This window comes from Eleutherodactylus coqui, chromosome 1, assembly GCF_035609145.1.
Source record: "Eleutherodactylus coqui strain aEleCoq1 chromosome 1, aEleCoq1.hap1, whole genome shotgun sequence".
NCBI classification, from domain to species: Eukaryota; Metazoa; Chordata; class Amphibia; order Anura; family Eleutherodactylidae; genus Eleutherodactylus; species Eleutherodactylus coqui.
In genome coordinates, this window is record NC_089837.1 from 297,795,712 (window position 1) to 297,819,096 (window position 23,385).

Below are 23,385 nucleotides of genomic sequence, written 5' to 3' on the forward strand. Positions count from 1 at the left end.
CCACTCCCCACTGCTACCCCCTGTGCCGCCACGGCGCCCCCCGAATTTTTTCGCCAGAGTACGGAAGTACTCGGAAATCGCGGTATTCGGGCGAAAAAGGGGCGTGGCCGAGCACGTTCGCTCATCTCTAATTGTGTTATTTATGCTGCATGATTAACGCTGTAAAAAAACACAAAAGACAATGGCAGAATTGATGTTTTCTGTCCCTGATATAAAAAAAAATAATAAAAATTTTACAATACTCTTATGTACCCAACAATGGCAGCAATAGAAACTATAGTTTACCACACAAGCCCTTAGACGGCCGCGTCGACGGAAAAATAAAAAAGTTATGACTTTTAAAATGTGGAGATGAAAATTCCCCCCAAAATTGTTGTTGTGTCCTTATGCCCAAAATGGGCCATGTCCTTAAGGGGTTAATGTCCCTGGACCTGGCGATGAACGCTTCCCTAATCCTCCCATAGGACACAATACACTTCACCATTTTTGTAACAGGTGCTGTCATCTTATGGGGGCACCCTGGTTGTCACTGTTATGGGGGCACCCTGGTTGTCACTGTTATGGAGGCACCCTGGTTGTCACTGTTATGGGGGCACCCTGGTTGTCACTGTTATGGAGGCACCCTGGTTGTCACTGTTATGGGGGCACCCTGGTTGTCACTGTTATGGAGGCACCCTGGTTGTCACTGTTATGGAGGCACCCTGGTTGTCACTGTTATGGGGGCACCCTGGTTGTCACTGTTATGGAGGCACCCTGGTTGTCACTGTTATGGGGGCACCCTGGTTGTCACTGTTATGGAGGCACCCTGGTTGACACTGTTATGGGGGCACCCTGGTTGTCACTGTTATGGGGGCACCCTGGTTGACACTGTTATGGGGGCACCCTGGTTGTCACTGTTATGGGGGCACCCTGGTTGTCACTGTTATGGAGGCACCCTGGTTGTCACTGTTATGGAGGCACCCTGGTTGACACTGTTATGGGGGCACCCTGGTTGTCACTGTTATGGGGGCACCCTGGTTGTCACTGTTATGGGGGCACCCTTTTTGTCACTGTTATGGGGGCACCCTGGTTGTCACTGTTATGGGGGCACCCTGGTTGTCACTGTTATGGGGGCACCCTTTTTGTCACTGTTATGGGGGCACCCTGGTTGTCACTGTTATGGGGGCACCCTGGTTGTCACTGTTATGGAGGCACCCTGGTTGTCACTGTTATGGAGGCACCCTGGTTGTCACTGTTATGGGGGCACCCTGGTTGTCACTGTTATGGAGGCACCCTGGTTGTCACTGTTATGGGGGCACCCTGGTTGTCACTGTTATGGGGGCACCCTGGTTGTCACTACAGGACCCCCCTGGTTCTTCATTGTCACTGCTATGGGGACAACTCTGTGTAGGTAAGCGGAGGGGTCACTTTATTTCAAGAAGGGGCTAATGTAAAGGAAACTAACCCACAGAATAGATGGCTGCTTCTGCAGGGCTGTAGTACAATGCGGTCTAACATGCCGGTAAATGTTCTATATTGTTTTTATTTTGTTACAACTTTCTCTTTTTCTACATACAGTATTTCCACATTTATTAATAGCACAGTCCCGCCGCTAGTCGGCGACTACTGGGCACTTCTGCGGTCTGCAACTCGTTCACCGGGAAGCCACGCCCACAGGAGCACGCCGTCACGTGCAAGCGTCATGTGACCACAGCAGGAAGTATCGCTGGTCAGGCGCTCTGTGTTGGACATGGTGGCTCTCGGACTGGGAGTGCTGGTGCTCTGCATGATGGGGGTCTGCGGGGAGCCGCTGCCGCTGGTCATATGGCACGGGATGGGTGAGAGGAGGCTGATCTGTACTCCGAGCGCCGCTAGTACCGCTCTGCAGTACTAACACAACGTGTACTTGTAGGTGACTCCTGCTGCAACCCTCTCAGCATGGGCGGCATTAAGAAGCTGGTGGAGCAGCAGGTCCCTGGAATCTACGTCCTGTCCCTGAAGATTGGCAGCAATATAATAGAGGTGAGGGAACAGGAGTTGTGGAGGCGCCCCCTGGCTGACGGCTTAGGTGCTGCAGTCAGCGTTCCCCAGGATATCCAAGTGGTGGTGATGGGAGATAGGGCTAGTTATGGACTGGTGTCAGTGCTGTGGTTCACAGGAAGAACTACAACTCCCAGCAGACCATGCAGGTCTCCAGCTGTCAAGGAATGCTGGGTGTTGTAGTTCCCAAAGCACAGGAAGTCCCAGTATTTGGAAGTGAAATCTGTTTGTGTTAAAGGGGTTGTCCCGCGGCAGCAAGTGGGTCTATACACTTCTGTATGGCCATATTAATGCACTTTGTAATGTACATTGTGCATTAATTATGAGCCATACAGAAGTTATCAGAAATTTTTCACTTACCTGCTCCGTTGCTAGCGTCTTCGTCTCCATGGTGCTGTCTAATTTTCGGCGTCTAATGGCCAAATTAGACGCGCTTGCGCAGTCCGAGTCTTCTTCTTTTCTCAATGGGGCCGCTCGTGCAGGATGCCGGCTCCGTGTAGCTCCGCCCCATCACGTGCCGATTCCAGCCAATCGGGAGGCTGGAATCGGCAATGGACCGCACAGAAGCCCTGCGGTCCACCGAGGGAGAAGATCCCGGCGGCCATCTTCAGCAGGTAAGTAAGAAGTCACCGGAGCGCGGGGATTCAGGTAAGCGCTGTGCGGTGTTCTTTTTTAACCCCTGCATCGGGGTTGTCTCGCGCCGAACGGGGGGGGGTTGAAAAAAAAAAAACCCGTTTCGGCGCGGGACAACCCCTTTAATGCCTATTTGTCTCTGCAGCCTCGGCCTGCTACCTGATGGCCTTTATTTTCTTGGATTTCTCCCCCATAGGAGAGCAGAGCAGCACGCTATATCTGCGTGGCATCACCCCTGAGCCGTGGCACTGCCATGATGCTTGTAGCAAGATGCTGCGAGTTAACAGGTGGTTGGAGGGTCACACATTGAGTTGATGGGCCGCACACCCTGCTGCTGCCCCACTACACAGCATGATTATTGTGCAGACTCCTCGTTAGGTCCAGCGGTTCACATGATAATTGTGCAGTGAAAGAGCAATCGGTGATAAACTGCTGATCGTCTTTCTTGCAGACCTAAAAATCCTTGTTGGTCTTCTGCTGTGTCGGCCGTGTAAACAGGCAGTGGCTCATCAGTGAAGAGCTGCCTGTTTACTGCGAATGATCCCTGGCCCACTTCATCTCCATTCAGTGAGTGATGATCTCTCTTCTGTGAAAGGGGCTGTTGGGGGGCTTTAGCGCTTGGCAGTCATCCCGTGTATAGAGGCCCATTTACACGGAGCGATAATCGCTAAAAAGCGATTGTTTGAGTGCACTGCAAGCTGATTGTTAAATTCAGGCGAACCTAAAAATCATTGTTTGGCCTTATCAGCAGTTCTCCGCGGGGAGTGCTGATAGCATTGTTTCCTGCTGGAGAACAAAGGAGCTGAAAGCAGATAAGAGCCCTCGGGCTATTAAATGCATTCAGCCAAGGCTTCATTTGCACACTTAATTGCTGAGTAGCTACTTAATAATTTATGCAGAATGATCGCTCAAAGCTGTCACTCAAACTGCCGTCTGAGCGATCATCGCTCCTTGTAAATGGGCCTTTAGTGGCCTAATGCAGGACGGACCCAAGCTGTACAATGCAGTCAATAAATAAAGGTGGAGTTGTGATGCCTACCAAAGCGCTTACTTAGTGAGTTTGTGTCACCCATAGCCATCCAGCCCTTTGGGGGGCTAAAAGCCTGGTGGGCAGTGCAACGCTGGAGTTGTGGGTACAAATCCCACCTTCACAACATCTGCATAATGTATGAGGCTGTAATTGTTTTCTCCCGTCTTCTATTTAGAAACCACTAGGTTTATTGGGCGTTTCTGGGGTTGTCTATAGAGTGCATGTGTGGTGGTAGGGAAATCTTTCCGATTGCCAGATTGGAGTCGGAAAGGAATTTTTCTCTTAAATGGGGGAGATTAGCTTCTACTTTTTTGTTTTGGATTTTTTTGCCTTCCTCTGGATCAACACTGGGAGGTAATAGGCTGAACTGGATGGACATCTGTCTTTTTTCAGCCTTTCATACTATGTTAGCTGAAGTTGGAAAAATGTTTTTGAATACCCCTGGCTGTCAGCTGTCAAAGAAAACCACTAAGTCCATACAAACTTCGCAGATGTCTTTTACGACTGTACCTGTACTAGACTCTCCATCACCATCAAATGGCGGGAGTACACACGTCCCAGTATTCTGTAAGAAAAAGTGTCTGAATGGGGGAAAATGGCCACCATACCCACAGACTATGAAAACTCCATTCTAGAATGTACCTTGGTTGGGTTGAATGCACTTCTGATAAGTGTGCCCATCATTTTCATGATTTCCTTGTATACATACATAGAGCTTCTTCCCACACTAAACCTGTTTCTCCCCAGGACATGGAGAATAGCTTTTTCCTCAATGTGAATAAACAACTGGATAATGTGTGTGAACAACTAGCCAAGGACCCCCGACTTCAGAATGGCTACAATGGCATGGGCTTCTCACAGGGCGGCCAGTTTCTGTAAGTAATAACCACAGCTGGGGAAAATGTCTGTGGAATCTGTTTGTTACCCCCGCGCTACTAAATGGCATAGAGGTGTAATAACTAGCAAGAGTGCAAACCACTTGATGAATGTAACAATGTTCTGTGGTGAACAATCCCTCTAAAGTGCTGGCCACTAGGGGTCGCCCCTTCTAATTTGCTGTTCACTGCCTGTTGTCCAGTGAAGTCTGTCTCTAGTAACAAGATGGAAACTGGGTGGAGGAAGGTAATTTCTTATGTTGTCCACAAATAATCTATGGCTGGCAGAGGTGAAGGGTGAGGAGGAATTTGCTAGAGGGAAAGAGACTGACAGACATGGCTGCTGCTAATGGTGAGGGAACTACTGTCTTGCACATACTGAAATGACATCTACACTGCTCAGTACGCCTATAGTGAGGACACTACATGATGTAGTTATGTGTGTTACAGAGAGCAGAATATGCAGTTTTCTCCATGTGCAGATTATATTATAGAAGGGCTCAGGGAAACATGAAAATTTAAATTTTAGTTCAGGGAAAAACTGGTGATTCCAGTCATATTATGAGCAGATATAGTGGTGTTCTTCACCTGAAAGGGTGGGTAATGATCTAAATCTTAAGCTCAGAAATGATTTATTTATTTTTATGCAGGAGGGCTATTGTTCAGAAATGTCCTTCACCTCCCATGAAGAATCTCATCTCAATTGGAGGACAGCACCAAGGTAGATTACTTATTTCCTGTTGTGTGGACACAAAGCATAAGTCATTAAAGGGGTATTCTCATTTAATGACTAGGATATGCCATCGCTACAACCTCCCCCCAATACATCGCGGGTGTCGGCTGTTTCTTACAGATGACACCCGCGGACAACAGCCCCTACAAGCCGCGCAGCCGATCGGGGCTGTTAACCCTTTAAATTTTCAGAACTATGTTTGGTTGTCCCGTACGCCTCCCTCACGATGAGATTGCAGGGAGCCGTTTAGGTGTCATGGCAGCCGGCGGTCTTCTGAAAGGCCCCAGGGCTGTCTTGGCAGTATGCCTATCAAGCCATCCCTGGCTTGATAAAAGTCGTCACATTTTAAGATTCATAAGTTTTCTACTTTCATGTCGATTGGGCTATGGGGGGGGCATGTTTTTGTGGGGAGAGCTGTCGGTGCAGTGGGACAGATGTGCATCATAGGAGGAGGGATGGAAATCAATGAGGGCTGAAGCCAGCTATTACACGTCCGCCTCTGACACCGGTGACTGGCACGGAAGTGAAATAGCCACTTCAGCTCCCATTTATCTAGATGGGGCCACGTCCCATCTGCTCTGATGCACTGACAACGAGCCTAGTGATCAGGTGATTGTCGAGGGTCCTGAGCGGTGGTTCTCTGGCAAATCACTATTGATGACCTATCCTGGTGCAGCTGTCGATCCCGCGCCATACAATGCGGATATTGGCTGTTTCTTACAGCCGACACCCGCCTGCAACAGCTCTGATCGATGTTGCGGGTGCTGTGTGGTTGCCATGGCAGCTGGAGGCCTTCTGGAAGGCCCCAGGTTTGCCATTACAGATTGCTTATCAAACCATGCCTGTGGTATGGCTTGATTGGCTGTCAGATCGCGGTATAATGGAATGCTATAGCATGACATCATACTGCAGGAGCGATCAAACCAACGCAAGTTCTTGTTCCCTCTGGGGACTAAAATAAAATGTAAAAATGACTTTTAAAATTTTATTATTAAAAATGTAAAAAAAAAAAACCCAACCTTTTGCCATATTTATAATAAACTTCGGATGAATGCAGATGGCCGGGTTGGATTCTGTCTGCGAGATTCTCGCAGCGGGATGTGACCCATGCCCCTGCAGTGACCTGAGGCTTACCCGTCCGGGATTCTTCTCTCTCTGCTTTGCGTGAGTTTTGACTCGGTTAAATCACGGCTGTCTGCATAGGATTGCATAAACTAATGCAATCCTATGGCAGCATACAATGGCGGACATTCTCAGCGAAATCTTGCCGTGGAATTTCTGCCCGCGTGCATTCAGCCTAACTTGCAGACATGATCTCTTGTTGCCTATAAGAAATCATGCACACATCCTTCTACCCTTTCCTGGGAGTAATGTATAGTAGTGACGTGTCTTGGATTGTCAGTTCTTTTGCTTATTCTTTTGGCTCTAGGTGTATATGGCTTTCCCCGGTGTCCTGGAGAAATATCTCACATTTGTGACTGGATCAGAAAGACTTTAAATGTTGGCGCCTACACCCAAGCTGTACAGGAGCAGTAAGTGTGAAGAGCGGCTGGGCTTACTTTAGAAGAGATAATGGTCACCGTTAATATTACTTTTACTATAAACACCGATGGGTCACAATTATAAAAAATTCTAGCTGTTGCCCCCAAACACCATCACCTTTCATTTCTGTAAGACAGGTTGGAAAAGGAAAAGAATGATGGGATTGATTACTATGTGGAACTGCTCCACTCTTAAGGCGCATTTACACAGCCCAATCATTGGGCAAGACCGGTCGCTCAGCCATGTAAGAGACAGCGATCAGCCAATGGGTGGGTGTACACTCGTCCATCGGTTGACTACTGCTTTTCAGCAAGCATAAAAATGCTCTCTGGTCCGCTGATCATCTCCCTGTGTGAATGGGGACATACACAGCTGGCTCTATGGGGACAAGTGATTGTAGCAACATATCAGCCTATGTAGAAGAAGTCTAAACCATGACCATGCTTTATCGATCGGTGCTTGTTGTATCAAGCCGAAAAGTGGGCAAAAGGAGCTTTATTTCACTGGTGTTGGATATATAATAACTCTTGTATTTCCAGTTTGGTACAGGCAGAGTATTGGCATGACCCTCTGAATGAAGACCAATATAGAAATGGCAGTATTTTCCTTGCAGACATCAACCAGGAGCGTGTGAGTTTTGTCTAGTTTTCTTCTTTTTTTTTTTTTAATTCTACACTTTGAATACTTGCAAATATGCTTAAACTGATTTTCAAATATAGATTTTATATAGTATGTACAGGTTCTGAGGAATATTGTAGGAGAGGGATAAATGGAGAGTTAGATTGGGGAATTTACATACTTAAAACTGGATTAGAGGGGACAGGCTCAGTGGGACTGAACAAGGGGATAGCGCAGGGGCGGAGCTTCTTCTGACTAGTGGAGGTATGGAGCAAGGAGAAGTGGAGGGGGCGGCTGCAGGGGTTGTGCTGACAGGGGTTACATGTGTATGTAACTTTAAAGTTTAAGCCCCCTTTTTATACATAAAAAAATTGCATGCACAACATTAAGATGTGTTTTAGTATTCCTTTAGCTTGTTTACCTGGGACAGTCACACCCCAGTAAGAACAGGATCTTTTATTGTTTTTGGACATAGGCAGCCTGATTTAAAAAAAATATATATATGTACGTTACGGCAAAAATGTATGGCCGTTTAAGGAAAGCTGAGTGTACCTTGTGAATGACGTGATATGACCCATTATACGGCTATGGCCTGCTGGGGGACAGCAGAGTGTACCCTGTGATTGAAGTCCAGGTGGCCCGTGCAGTAGGGCGGCTCACACCAAGACTTCAATACATCATATGATGGAGGAATTAAATGACAGAGCCCACACAGTTATGGATTCATCAAAGAATTCCTACCCGATGGTTATCCGGTATCTTTATTTATAGCCCCCTTATATTGGGGTGTCACAACATCATTGGACAACTAACTAAGCACGTTTATTGGTTAGTTTTCAATTCTACATTTCATAGGTTAGAATTTAAGACCTTCTCGTGTTTATTGGTTACATCTCATAACTCTTAGTATAGTTTCTAATTTCCAAGAAATATCATAATTCATTGGACAGTTTTCAATCCAACCCCTCATTAGTCAAGTAAATTGCACTCATTGGACATATTCTTATCCTTCATTTGCATACCTCCAAGAAACATTTAAGTCGCAGTGAATAACTTCTTGACAAAGTGCCAACAGGCCAAGTTTAGAACATGTTCTTCTCTTATATAACCATATGTCTCTTAGTACATACACAAGCTCAGACAAGTTTGTTTTCTGGTCTATTCGATGATGTCTGTCGTGGCAGTTTAAATTAATAATGTGTGTGTATATGTATAATATCTATGTAATATTGTATATATTTTGTCCATAATCAAATATCTTCTGTTATTATATACATCCATACATTTTACTCATTAAACTTCTTAGGTAGTACCTGTGCTTACACATTTTGGAGTGCTCCTTGCTCCATCGGCCGTTTTCAGCTCCTTCCGGCAATTAAAACTGACCCCATATACCACTATTTAGGGCTGTCTTCAACTGCCAGAAGGAGCTGAAAACGCACGATTGAGCAAAAACACTGCAAAGTGTCAGCACAGGTACTATCTAAGTATTTTTACCTCCTGTAGACCTGATGCACTATATGTGTAAGAGATCGCTGATACTGTAATGGCTTTCTCAAACAAAAAGAAAAATTGAGTACTTCAAAAGGTATCATTAAAAAAAACATACAACCCATCGTGCAAAAAAAACCCCCAGCTCTCTATTACTGCTATGTTGATGAAAATTATAGCTTTTGAAGGTGGGGACTGAAAAATCTCTGGTCTTGTAATGCATAATAAACTGAAACCTTACCATCCCTGGCATGCCTTGACAAGCCCCAGGCCGCCGGGTAATCCATTGGCATCCTGAGACTGCATTGTGTCTGAGGGTCTCCTGGCTGGCCCTTCAACCCCTTCCTGCTAGCAGCGTAGATGCCACGTTCAACATTGACTGCAGCATCTAAGTAGGTGAATGGCTATGCTTGGAGCTAGCTCTGATCGCAGTCATTATGACTGGCTGTCAGCTGTGTGGAGCTAGCCCCAGTACACTCCATACTTGCTCTGCTGACTAAGAATGAACATTTCGCTAACCGGTTAGAAGTAATTCCAACTGAAGACGTGATGTTACTGGTGATCTAACAGTGTAAAGTGATGTTTAATTATGCAGCAAGACCTTTAAACACTTTGCAAATCTTATTTGAAGCCTACTTCAGGCAAAATATGGTGCAGTTATATATTTCCAACCAGAGAGATTATGGCTTTCCAGAGAAAGGTTAGGAGTGATCTGATTGGTTGCTGTAGGTAACGCTTTTTGGATCTGTTTTAGTTTATACACTGTGACAACTTGGGGGTGTTGAGCTCATCGGATCACCATCTTTCCTCCACCAGATGGATGGCTACACATCTGTGAACTGTATCTAAGCCAGAAGTTTGATAAATACATCATTTTATTGCAGTAAAGCAACAGCAAAGATGATGCACTGTTATTAGTCGCTGTGTATATGAATACATACAAGTCCCTGGCCGCTAAATAACAGACCTAATCCTGTCTACCAATACAGGCCTAGTGCCTTATTTCCATCACATACCTATCCAGGGTTTCCACCCCTGTCAGGTTATTGGCTTCCTCAGCCAGCATCAAGCATTCAGCAGTGGACCATGGCTTGTTCTGCAATGGACCCTGCGGAGAACTTCTTTAAGGAAACGTCTCTCGAGGCCCTAGTGGCCATTAGTATAACTGCATTCCTACAATACATAAGGCTTTTTATGGATGCAGAAAGCCTGCTTTTAGATTGTGATTTTACTTCCAGTGCAGTGTGGGTTCCATCTAGGGTTTCTGTCTTCTGTGCAGGAAAAACTGCAGAGACGGGATCTTGGATGGAACTTTAGGGTTTAACCAAAGCCCTAAATGGGTTTTTCCAGGCAATTTCTACTGATGACTTATGCACAGGATAGGTCATCAATAGTTTATCATCTGGTGTCCACCACTCAGGACCCTGGCCAATCAGGTATTTGGGCACCCACAGGCAGTGACACGATGACAGGTGCAGCTGTCATTAAAATCAGTAGGAGCTACCCTTGCAGTTACCAGTGCTGGCCACTACACAGGGGTCGGCGCTATTTGTTTTTGCTCCATACACTGTGTTGTGGTGCTGAGAATGTGTGTCTGAACAGCTGATGACTTATCCTGAGGATATGTTAGCAATAGTATTTTCCCAGATAACCCCTTTAGGCTGGGTTCACACAGGGCGGATTTGCCGCGGTTTGGCCGCAGCAAAACCGCCCATGGCCGCTAATCTCGGGATTAGCCAGCCATGTGGATGAGATTTCTCAGAAATCTCGTCCACACGGGACGGCTAATCCGCTGCGGTAAATCCGGTTGAAACCGTGGCCGTCGCAGCCGCCGTTTCAAAAGATTGAGCATGTCTGTTTACTTTCATCTTTTTGTTTATTTACGTCACGGCCGCGCTCTCCTCTATGGGAGCACCGGCCGCAACGGAAAAGCATGCAGCCGGGCTGCTTCAAAGCTGCCGCGGCTTAAACCGCGGCGGTTCTGCCGGCGGAGATCTCTCGGTTTTTGCTGCGGCCAAACCGCAAGATTTCCGACGGGAATACGCCCCGTGTGGACCCAGCCTTAAAGTGTTTTGCAGTACTGTTTCAGGACTTTCTTATAGGATAAAATGGAATCATTCTAGTTTGCATTATCTAGGGAAAATGGAAGCAAATTACAATAACCACATTTACCACACAAATAATCCTTTTGCTCTTTTGAGTATAAAAATACCAGATATGTGCACACTACGTATGCTGTCATTGCTACTCAAAGCAAAAATCTCCCTGAAATAGGTTGTAGCCAAATTGTACGTTATCACTTACCCATAGCATAAGTGCTAAAAGTCTGATCGTTGAGGGTCTCCTCTCTGAGACCTCCACGAGTCCCATGTCCCCTTCTCCCCCTCACTGCGGACTCGCTGCACAGTCCTTATTGCAGCGTAGCCTAATACTCCACTTGTGAATTCTCTGCGACTGTAATTTGTACAGCTTGGATCTTTGGGGGTAAACTTTCCGGTCCTCACCAAGTTGTCCCAGCTGATCTACTGCCAGAAATGTAAGTATGGTGGATCAGTGGTGCTATTGCTGAAGCAGCTTCTCGAGAGCTGTAGCCTCTCGTGAATTGGAGTTTTGTAGAACCCTTTGGTGCCATACAAGTGCCTCAACTATAGTACCTCCAATGCTGCCTGTTGCATCTCTTGCTGTCACATTTTTGAAGTTGGCATGTAGTGTATTTTTGGTACGACTTCTTATGTTCTATCTTAACAGGGTGTAAATGAGAGTTACAGATCCAATCTTCAAACTCTGGAAAAGTTTGTTATGGTGAAATTCCTCAAGGACACCATGGTGGATCCCGCGGACTCCGAGGTTAGTTTTCCTTTACAGTTTGAGTTACACTTGTATTCCATAGTGTCAGCCTCCAGTTTGGGGATGTTCACAGCTATTTCCTTCTTCTAGTGGTTTGGATTCTACAGACCTGGACAAAGCAAAGAGACTATTACATTGCAAGAGAGCTCTCTGTATACTGAGGTAATCCAATACATATTTATACTTGTTTCAAAATAGATTTCACAAGCAATTTCCAAAGTTTTGTAGAAAACGCCTAAGGCCGGGCTCACACGGGTGGACCGGATTCTGCATGCAGAAGGCCCGCAGTGGATTCAGGCTGTGAGCCCGGCTGGCGACCCTGCCTGCCTTATTTTGCTGTATTGAGGATGAACATGGCAGACTGCCATTTCTCATGCGCAGTAGTTTTATTGTGTGTTTTTTTTTTTTGTTTTTTTTTTTGAATATTTGTATTTTCTGTGCCGTCATTAAGTGATGATGCAGGTACTAGCAGCCTATACGCAGTGTTAATTGCATATGGACTGCGAGTCGGACGGCTTCCAATGACTTCAATGGAGGCTTTCCATGGAAAAATAGAGCATGCTGTGATTTTTATTTATTTTCTTCTTTCCTCCGCTCGCGGAATCCGCAAGTGTGAGCGAAAAAGCGAATTTGCATGCTTTTCAATACCCATGGTTTGATGCTAATTACGGATTCCGCAATTGGAATCCGCCCATGTGAACCCGGCCTTAGGCCTACATTTTGTCATTCTAGTACTAAAACAAATCTGTATTGGCAGAAAGACATCTTAGTTTATGGTAAGAAATTTTAAAGCAGAAATATGTTCTGTATTTGGTTCTTTTTAGAACCGTTTTAGACCGGTTTCACTTATAGGGGCAGACTTACTTTTGAAAAATGCGCCAGAAACCTGTCTTTCGTGCTCTGCAGCACATGTGTGATGTGTTTTAGACCCTTTCTCCAACAAGTTTGAAAAGGGCATAGCTTTATGTGAAAGGACATTACTTTTAAAATATAACCTTTGTTCTAAGATGCACAAAAAACAGTAGGTAATTTAGCCTTTACTGTTCAGTAACGTACTTGACAGCAAATACAGGCAATGGAACCGTGTGTAGGCATGTGTATACAAAAAAGGGTCAGGAGGGTTATCGTTTGTCTATAAGGAGATTACCTAGAAGATGTGAGGAGACTCATAAGGCCATCCATGCTCCTCTGGGAAATATGCAGATGTAAAGATGGAGCAATACCTCTGCAGCGCCACCTGTTGGATGGCAGCATTCCTGCAAGTAAATGTTAGACTTTTTAACCCCTTAAGGGATGTTATCGCGAGAGCTGGCCGAAGACACAGAGGGAGCGCGCTCCCTCTGTAAACTCTTTCCCTGCCAGGATCTACTCAGATCGCGGCAGGGAAGGGGTTAACAGCGGGGGGCGCATCTCCGATACCCCTACCAACCCCAATCCACCCTCCCTGCTGTTGTAGCGGGACGCCGGCTGTGACTGACAGCCGGCTCCCGCTGCGGGATAATATGTGATCTCGCGCTATCCTCAGGACGTACGTTTACGCCCTGTTGCGGGAAGTACCCCACTGCCAGGACGTAAACTTACGCCCTGGAGCGGGAAGGGGTTAAACAAGTCTTGTAACAATGACTGGAAATTGCAAGTTAAATCCAAAATCCATATACAGACAGCTGTATCAGGGAGATTGCCCCTCATCAGTGTGCAGTAGGTTTGTGGTTTGGCTAGTGAGAGGCCTATGGATGTGGGTCAGAAAGGATATTGGTTCCTTACAAGACTTTTTTAACCCCTTAACGCTATAGGATGTGCTGTTACATCTTGCAGCATTGGGGTATGGGTGTGTGTATGAAGATGGATCGCCCGCCCGCAATAGCACCGATAAGCTGCACGGCTCATCTGAGCTGTTCACCTTTTAAATACCGCTATTAATTCTAAATCCCTCGGCCAATGTTCCAGGGTTCCGTGTTGATGTCATGGCAGTTGGAAGGCCTTCTGAAAAGCCCCAGAGTTGTCATAGTAGAATGCTCATCAAGCCATGTCCTTAGGGTTGCTTGATAGGATGCCTGTGCAATCGCCGTAAGATGTAATGCTATGACATTACATCATACTGCAGGAGCGATCAAAGCATCGCATGTTCATGTTCCCTCTGGGGACTAAAAAAAAAAGTAAAAATAAGTTAAAAAAAGTATTTTAAAAAATAAGTTGATAAAAGTTTAACCCCTTAGTGACGAAGCCTGTTTGCGCCTTAGTGACAGAGACAAATTTTGGAAATCTGACATCTCACTTAACCCTTTAAGGACACGGCCTATTTTGGGCTTAAGGATGCAACGATTTTTGGCGGATTTTCATCTCCATTTTTCAAAAGCCATAACTTTTTTATTTTTCCGTCGACGCAACCATGTAAGGGCTTGTTTTTTGTGTGGCGAACTTTAGTTTTTATCGGTGCCACTTTTGGGTGCATAGACTATATCGTAAAACTTTTATTATTTTTTTTTCATGATAACAGGAAAAGAAAGCGCATCAATTCTGCCATAGTGTTTTTTTTTTGTTTTTTTGTTTTTTTTTAATCATGCAGCATAAATGACACACTACATTTTTTCTGCTGGTCGTTACGATTACAATAATACCAAAATTCTTATTTTTTTTTAGGTTTTTCCACTTTTTTGCAATAAAAACCCCTTTCTTTGGAAATCTTTTTTTTTTTCCTCTATTGCTGCATTCAAAGTCCTGTAACTTTTTTATTTTTCTATGTGCGGAGCTCTATGAGGGCTTATTTTTGCGAGACCAGCTGTAGTTTTTGTTGGTGCCATTTTGGTGAATATACGGCTTTTTTTGATCACTTTTATTGCATTTTTTGGGAGGCAAAATTAGCATTTTGCCTCTGTCTTTTAGCGTTTCTTTTACGCTTTTTGCTGTACAAAATGAAAAGCATGTTCGACTTTTTGTACACTTCGTTACCGACGTGTCAATACCCAATATGTGCCATTTAAATTTTTTTTGCACCTTTTTTTATGCTAATATTTAGAAAAAACACAAAGGGTTTTTTACTTTTTTTTTTCTTTTCTTTTTTTTTTACACTATTTAAGTACCTCTGAGGGACTTTGCAGCACAGCACTTATGATCGCTGTGATAAGGCATGGCAGGGCTACATTTTGAGGAACACTTTATTTTCCGACACCAAGCCAAGATTGCAAAGGCTCATAGGTGTCAGAATTATAGATAACCCCACAAATGACCCTATTTTAAAAACTACCCCCCTTAGTGTATTCACTGAGGGGTGTCAGGAGTATTTTGACCCCACAGTTTCTTTTCAGGAATTAATGCAATTTAGAGTAGAAAAAATAAAATTTCATATTTTTGCAAATACGTAATTTTTAACACAGGATTTTTTTCTATAGTGCACATAAAAATGAGGATTTACACCTCAAAATGGATACCCCCGTTTGTCCTGTGTTCAGAAACATACCCATTGTGGCCCTAACCTTCTGTTTGTATGTACAACGGGGCTAAAACCAAAAGAAGCAGCCGGTGGCTTTCAGATCAGACATTTTGCTTGAAGGCGTTTTAGGCCCCACAAATGACCTCGTTTTGGAAACTAGACCTCTTAGCGCATTAATCTAGGGGTGTGCTGCGTATTTTGACCCAACAATTTTTGAATGAATCAAAGCAAAGCAGAAGTAAAAAATTACGATTTTTGTTTTTTTTAATCTATTGTGTGATTTTTAAAAACAGGTTTTTTTGGACAGCAGACATATGAATGGAGGCTTTCACCCCAAAATGGATAACCCCGTTTGTCCTGTGTTCAGAAACATACCCATTGTGGCCCTAATCTTCTGCCCGTATGAACAACGGGGCCCTAACCGAAAGGAGCAGTGGGTGGTTTTCAGAACAGACATTTTGGTTGAAGGTGTTTCAGGCCCCATAGCACCCTGCTAGAGCCCTTGAGTGGCCAAAACGATAGAGAACCCCCACAAATGACCCCATTTTAAAAATTACACCCCTTAGCGCATTCATCTAGCAGTGTACTGTGTATTTTAACTCCACCGTTTTTAAATGAATCGAAGCAAAGCAGAAGGAAAAAATTAGTTGTGTTTTTTGGCAATTATGTCATTTTAAAAATAGTTTTTTTTTGTACAGCATACATGGGAATAAAGACTTTCACCCCAAAATGTATACCCCCATTTGTCCTGTGTTCAGAAACATACCTCTTGTGGCCCTAATCTTCTGTCTGGAAGCACAACGGGGAACAAACTGAACGGAGTGTCAAACTTTAACTGTCTTTAAACTTTTACGTGATCTCCATTATCCATTGGATAATGGCGATCATGTGACCGAAGACCGCTCACTGCGACCCCCCCCCCCCCCCCCGTGACATCTCCAAGCTCTTGGCTACCTTTAGTAGCCAGGAGCAAGGAGATTTTAAATTTCCTCTTGCCCTCCCCAGCTTCTGCGCTTGCGCCTGCCATTTTGGCGACGGGCGCATGCGCCAAAACTGGGGAAAGGTCCGCGGATAAGGATCCTGTCAGGGTACATCGTCGGTGGCCTTAATTAAGTAATTTCACCTCCCCTCACGGATCTGATCCGTGACGGGAGGTGAAAACTGAGCTTTTTTTTTTTTACTTTTACGTGATCATGTGACTGGGAAAAGCGTACCATAGCACCCCATGAAATCTCCAGGCTCTTGGCAACATTTAGTAGCCAGGTACGGGGAGATTTTAAATTACCCCGCCAATCTGTGGCTTTTGCGCCTGCGTCCGCCATTTTGGCGAACGACGCGTGCGCAGAAACCGGGCAAGGTCCACGCATAAATCTGGGGGCTTTAGATACCTAATTTCATCTCCCCTCATGGATATGATCCATGAGGGGAGATGAAACAAACTTTTTTTTTTTTTTTTTTCTTTTTCAACTTTTTTTTTTTTTTTTTTTTTTTTACCTTTACATGATCGCTGCTATCCATTGGATAGCAGCAATCATGTGACTGGGAACCACATACAGCGGCTCCCGGTGACAGCTCCCTGCTCTCGACTACTCATACTAGCCGGGAGCAGGGAGTTTTTAAATTTCCCGGGCCTCCTGGCTCTCTGCGCATGTCAGTTTTTGACATACATTATAGGAAATATCTCCACCTGTGAGAGGTCATGTTGTCTCTTGCTAGACTCTGTATACTATATTTTACATGAAAAAAGTGGCAAGTGAGATGCAAAAATTACAAATCTTGCAAGTGGTTGCGCAAATGTGTGTGCCAAAACTTGCTGTTTTTCCAATAGAAAACTGATGTAAGTTGGTAGATAAACTCCCCGTATGTGTGAAGGAGGCCAGAAGCTGCTGGTCCTTATCCAGTGTTATCGTTTAGGTATTAGATAAAAAAGGGACCAATATCATGCCTGTAAACATGCAGTTTTACCCGCGATTGCAATGCATTTTGTGGAAATCGCATCTACGTGTGAGTGATGCATTTTTTGTTGTTGTCCCCAATCGAAAATAGTGGACGAAATTGCCCCCCAAAAATTAGACCTACTACGATTTTTCTATCTTGGATTTGCGGTCTGAGAGAAAAATAATAGGTCCTTTTCTTGTGGGAGTTCCCTTCATATGTCAATTGGGCAGCACTGGTTCGTGTATATATGGCCTTAGTGCAAAGCAGGAAGTCACACTGGTCACAAAGTTGTGTTTCCACATAACTTTGCTATTACATTTTCATGGCGTTTTGTTAGCGGTTTTGATGTGCAGGTTGAAATCATGTGCTTTACCTGTAAAAGCGGATTGGCTGGCTAAAACCAGATTTTGGTTCTTATCGTAAAATCTTTCACACAGCTGAAGACTTGAGTATAGCTACTGCCCCTAGGAGGCGACAATAAGCAGAAAGGTGTTAGCTCCTCCTGCTGGCACCAAGATAACTACAGTAGTTTGGAAAAGTATGGATAGTGTGGATACCTGACCTTTCAGAGAATTTGGGCTCAGGTCCAGATCCAGACTGTCCTACAGGAAGACTAGGACGCGGGATGTAGAAAAACCGCATAGGATGGAAGTTCCGTTCCACAAATCCACGGGCTCTCAAGACTGTGGCATCAGCTGTCATGCAGCTAAACAAAGCATGGACAAACTCGGGTGGGAGAGGGGTCCCTGTAAGGCCGCTTTCACACGGCCGAGATTTGTGCGTTGCACGAATATGCGCCCCCATTGTTTTGAATAAAGTCCTACACACTAGCGTCCCAACCCCCCCCCCCCCCCCCTCGCATCTGGGTGTGGGAAAAAATTGTAGCATGTCCTATGTTCGGGCATCCCCTCAGGACACCTCACTGTTGTTTTCAATAGGGCCAGCAAAAACCTCACACGGCGTACGAGGTGCACGCAAGGTTTCCCGTTGAAAACAGTGGGAAACTCTTAAAACACTCGTATCCGCGGGAAATTGCTGGCCCAATACAGCACTCGCCTGTGTGAAATTAGCCTAAGAAATCTTCTTGAAGAGGGGAGGTGCTGAGGAGAGTTGACAAGATCCGTGTACCACGCCCAGCCATGATGATCACCAGGAGGCCTTCCATCTTGATTCCTCCTCAGCTGCAGTAGTCTCGAGGAGCATCACAGATGGCAGCAATGGCTACCTCAGGCAGGATGGCGTAGGGAGCTGTACAGTAAAAGAGGGTGGTCTTCCTATGTAAAGAAGACCCCTACCCCCCCTATAGGAACAGTATAGGGCAATCCTGGAGCAGGGCCATAGCCCTGCTCCTCCCTATGAAAAATGATGGGTGTTTTAGGGTAGCATTAGCGGATAGGAAGGGGAATACTCAAAGCTGGGCACTACAGCCCCAGCGGTGTACACTCCTGCGCTCACCTGTCCTTAAAGTGGAAGAAAGGGACACTATAGCTGGCTGATTACATTCACGTTAGCGTGGTTTCACACAGGCGATAAAAAAGCGCGATGCGAGAGTGAGTTAAAAAGCAGATTTATGAAACCAACGATTTTTAGTAGTTTCCTCCCCATCAGAGATGTTTTCACTGATGTGATGTTGCGAGAACAAAAAACCATGGCATGCTCTATCTTTCTGCAATGTGCGATTTCGTATTTAATTTTTTTTTACCTCCCATGTTTCCCTATGGAGCCTCCTTTTTATCACATTGCAACGCTCAAACTTGTGTTGTGACTTTAACATTAGAAAGTCCTATTGACTTTCACAATAAAAAAATTGTGTGATTGTATTGCGAGCGGCAGCGACGCAAGATTATTCTTTAAAAAAAGCATCACTGATGCTCAAAAACCACGGGAAGAAATATGTGATGTTGCCATGGCAAAATCGCGATCGCCCATGTGCAACTACACTTAGAGCTTGGACGTGCCTCCTTTTCTTCCAAGGTTAGGGCAGGCAAGAGAACAGTTAACTCTGTTCAACCTCTGCGGTCGGGTAACGGAGTCCTGCCTCCCTGAACCCACGTTTCTGGGAAACCAGCAATAAAAACGGGTCTGCCACCTATGAACAGCTTGGTGTCTGTAGGAGAGGTATACCTATTTGAAGTAGCTAACGGTTTTTTTCTACTTAGTCTGCCTCCTAGTGGTAGTCCCTATTGACCACAGGATCCAAGTGGTTAAACAGCCTGGAATCAGCTTTCTGTGTTCTCAGTAGCAAAGCGTTAGCTGTGTAGTTGTATAGCACATGGCATCAAGTACTTCCCACAGCACTATATATGTACAATGGGCATTAGGAAGAGGTTAATTAAATGTATAATTCTGGTTTGTTTTATTGGAAGCATCCTTTATAAATACTACAGGCAAGTTATTTGGAGAGGGTTAGGCTGTAAGCATGTTTTGATGGCTATGTTATCTGCACATCAAAAATGCATGCATTTTACAGTGAAACAGTGCAGTTTTGCAATACGGTTCTCATCCATATAATTGGGGGACACAGCTGAAGACTGTAGATATTGCAAAACTGTAGTGTTCCGCTGTAACGTGCATGTGGTTTTCTGCAGTTCTTTCTAATGCCCATTGTACATATATGGTGCTGTGGGAAGTGCTTGATGCCATGTGCTATACAACTACACAGCTATCACTTTGCTACTGAGAACAGAGAAAGCTAATTCAAGGCTGTCTAACCACAATCAATAGTGACTGCTTATCCAACGGGCTAGACAGGTGGAAGTGGCACCTTAGGTCATCTCTTACCAGCTCGCCCAGCACCATCAATGGGGAACAGATTGCTAGGGCCCCAGGTTTCTGCAGCAACCAATCAGTGGTCAACATTCAAGAGCACAGCGGACTTGTCCTCGGGGTGCCTGAGAGACTATTTGGGATATGTTTAAGTGTTTTGTATTGTTACTTAAACGTTTTCAGGCACTGACAATTCAATAAATATTTGAAATTAAAAAAAAAAAATCAATCAGTGGTCCACATGCCATTTTAGTACATCTATTTGGCTCTTCCAATTTTACCTTGAGGCTAACGTCACATGGGTGATATCGGACCGTGATTCACAGCCCAATATCTCTCTCACCATCCCTGTGAAAGCCAAGTGGTTGCGAGGCATTGTCATGTGAAAACAGCCTTGCATCATTACAGGAATGAAGGGATCCTCTGCTGTGGCTGTCACAACCACAGCAGAGGATCGTGGAGTTCTCCCATTGCTCTCAATGGGCCGGTGTCGCATTGAATATAATAGGGCTGCGTTGTGAGATCATGCTGTGTGATTAGTTTCTTGAATAGTGTATGACCCCATTCAAAAAAAAAAGTTCATGTGTGCGCCTCACAACGTACAAATCTTGTGCTATTTTCTCGGGCATGTGAAGAAAGCCTGATGGACATAATACACTGTGATACAGATGTTTACAGTGTATTCCAAGAAGCAGGAACTGGGATGTTCGGGCACCCTAGTGGAACTAAAGCAAGTCCACTTTCCCCTTATCAATTTTCTTGTAAGGGGGGAAAAAAAACACCCCATATTGCTGTGCTTGGTCTTTGCTTCCCACCAATGGTGGAATTAAAAAGCAATTTAAGAAAATAGTCTGTATCAGATAAGTGTACAACTCTGTGGAAAATAAACAAGCTATGGCTTTCAGAAGGTGGGAATGAAGAATGTACCGGGGTAAAGTCATATACTTTATCAATTGTCTTTGCTCCCATAGGACCGTTTGGGTTTGAGGAAAATGGACAAGGCTGGAAAGTTGGTGTTTTTGGCTGCAGATGGAGACCACTTGCAGTTTTCAGAGGAATGGTTCAATGAGAACATCTTACCCTTTGTCCGCTGACATTTCTACGAAGGCACTTGGAGAAAAGCACTCGTCAGGTTCACTGGAGTAGTACTTTACTGCCATTCAACTGCTACTAATGACTGTATAAACACCTCTTTAGAATCAAATACTTTAAAAATGGCTGTTCGGGTGCATTCATGTTGTGGAAACACAGCAACACTGCAGGTTCAAGTTATAGTGCAGCAGATAAGCAGCAGCATTTTTTTTGCCCCTCTACATGTGAACAGGATTTGCTTTTATCCCATTCACTTTATTAGTAAACCGTTCATGTAGAAACGCATCCTTTGTGTGCATTTACACATTGCTGATTACTGCAGTTCTGCACCAAAACTTCACCATTTCCATTGAATTTATATAGAAAGTGTGAAATCTACTGCAGATCTGCAACAAATTGGCGACGTGTGAATGCACCCTTAGGGCTCATGTTCATGGGGAAATTATATTTAGCAAATTTGTGCAGGAGGAAAAAAAACGCAAATCCACATCCCATAGGAATGCATTGACCATGTGTGGCTATTTAAAGTGATTTGCAGATTTCACATGCGGGGGGGCGGGGGACGGGGACAAAACCACAAAACACACAGCATGCTTTAATTTAACACAGATCACGGATCATCAGAGTGCAGTCGTAGCAGAAACACACACGGGCCTGCTTATCCCTGTGGGCATGAAGCCTTAGGCCTCATGTCCACGGGGAAAATCAGATCCGCTGCAGATTCTCCATGGAGAATCTGCAGCGGGTCCCTCCTGCCCCGCGGACATGAGCGCCGAAAATAGCAATTTAAAAGAATTTACCTATCCGGCGCGGGCGACGAAGCTCTGCTCTTCCTCACGGCCGGATCTTCATTTTCGGCCGGCGGATGAATTCCTGACGCCGGCGGCACGTCGTCGACGTGCCGCGCGCATGCGCCGTGCGGCACGTCGTCGACGTGCCGCGCGCATGCGCCGTGCACATCCGCCGAGCCGAAGCAAGGGAGATGCGGCCGTGAGGAAGAGAAGAGCTTCGCGGTCCGCTGCGGGTGAGTAAATGCTTTAAATTCCTATTTTAGGTCTCCCGCGGATCCGGACGGCTTCCATAGGCTTCAATAGAAGCCCGCGGGAGACCCGCATGAAAATGGAGCATGGTCCAGATTTTTTCATGCTCCATTTTTTTTAAAATCACTTTTATTGACGATCCGCGGGTATTTATGTACCCGCGGGTGGTCAATGCATCCCTATGGGGTGCGGATCCGCATGCAGGAAATCCGCTGCGGATCCTAAATCCTATTTTCCCCGTGGACATGAGCCCTTAGGCTGGTTTCATAATGGTTCACTTCAGCCACTCACATTCTGGTTGAAAGCCCTGTGGATAAGGTTCCAGTCTTGTGGCTATCTGAAACCTGGCTGTCATATGATTGCAAGACCCAGCTTTTAACCCTGTGGTGATCTATGTTGAGGTAACTTGAATTTCCGAGGAGTCTGGATCGTATAGCTATGTGAATGTTGCCTTAGCTGTAAAGCGCTATCTGCTCTAGTATGGCACCTAGTTGTGATAGAGATGGATGCTATACTTAGAATTCCCTTATTAGCTGCCATAAATGCTGAATTTCCTTGTTCTGCTGCTACTGTAAAATGCTGCGGTATTTCTTGCTGGAGGGTCCGCATTGAAATTCCACGACAACTCCACTCTGTGTGAACCGCAGCTTAAGGCTGATTCACGTGAGCGTATTTTCAGTCTGTAGTTATGTGGGTTTTTTTGTACATGCATAATAGAGGCAGCATAGAAAACCATTGTATTGCACTTCTGTATTCTGATCTTATATGTGTGGAAAGGGGGAGGTAATTAGTCCCATAAGATATACTTTTTGGTACATTTAAAAAAAAGCACAAAGATCTATACATCGATATACGCATGCAGTCAAATTGCTGAGTATTTCATGGACCAAATGTGCATAGGCCCTTGTGAATGATCTTTTAAGAGTTTTCTCTAATGCTAGGTTCGCATTTAACTGCTCTGAATGACCTCCATACTGCGGCTGTGTCTTCCCCAGCATTTCCTTCCCTCCCCTCAATAGACTTCTGTGGGCTTATCTCCATTATCTGATGTGGCAGTGTATGTGTAGAGTGAGCGAACAATGCAAAGGATTTAGGAGTGGAGAAGTAGCTAGTAAAGTATTTCTCTGTCACATTATAGAGTCCATTTTCCTAACTACTACTGATCGAAAAATAAAAGTTTACTCTTTAAAACCAAAAATATTTCATATTCCATTGGCAATTAAGACAGAATTCCTCTTTGCAATATACCATTTGTATGCTCACTAACTGTACAGCAATAAGCCTCCTTCCTCATAACCAAATTATTCAGGTTTCCATTATTAATGAGACAG

General features: G+C 44.9%; 1 protein-coding gene across 1 annotated transcript; it reads left to right on the forward strand.

Annotated features, from left to right (window-relative positions):
• Window positions 1–1,675: 1,675 nt before the first annotated feature.
• On the forward strand, window positions 1,676–21,567 carry PPT1 (palmitoyl-protein thioesterase 1). The gene is made up of 9 exons (XM_066574152.1): window positions 1,676–1,817; window positions 1,892–2,001; window positions 4,430–4,557; window positions 5,208–5,278; window positions 6,720–6,822; window positions 7,372–7,462; window positions 11,690–11,788; window positions 11,879–11,950; window positions 20,894–21,567. Exons 1-9 carry the CDS (start codon window positions 1,730–1,732, stop codon window positions 21,014–21,016), a joined length of 885 nt encoding a protein of 294 aa, XP_066430249.1. The 5' UTR covers window positions 1,676–1,729; the 3' UTR covers window positions 21,017–21,567.
• The last annotated feature ends 1,818 nt before the right edge of the window (window positions 21,568–23,385 follow it).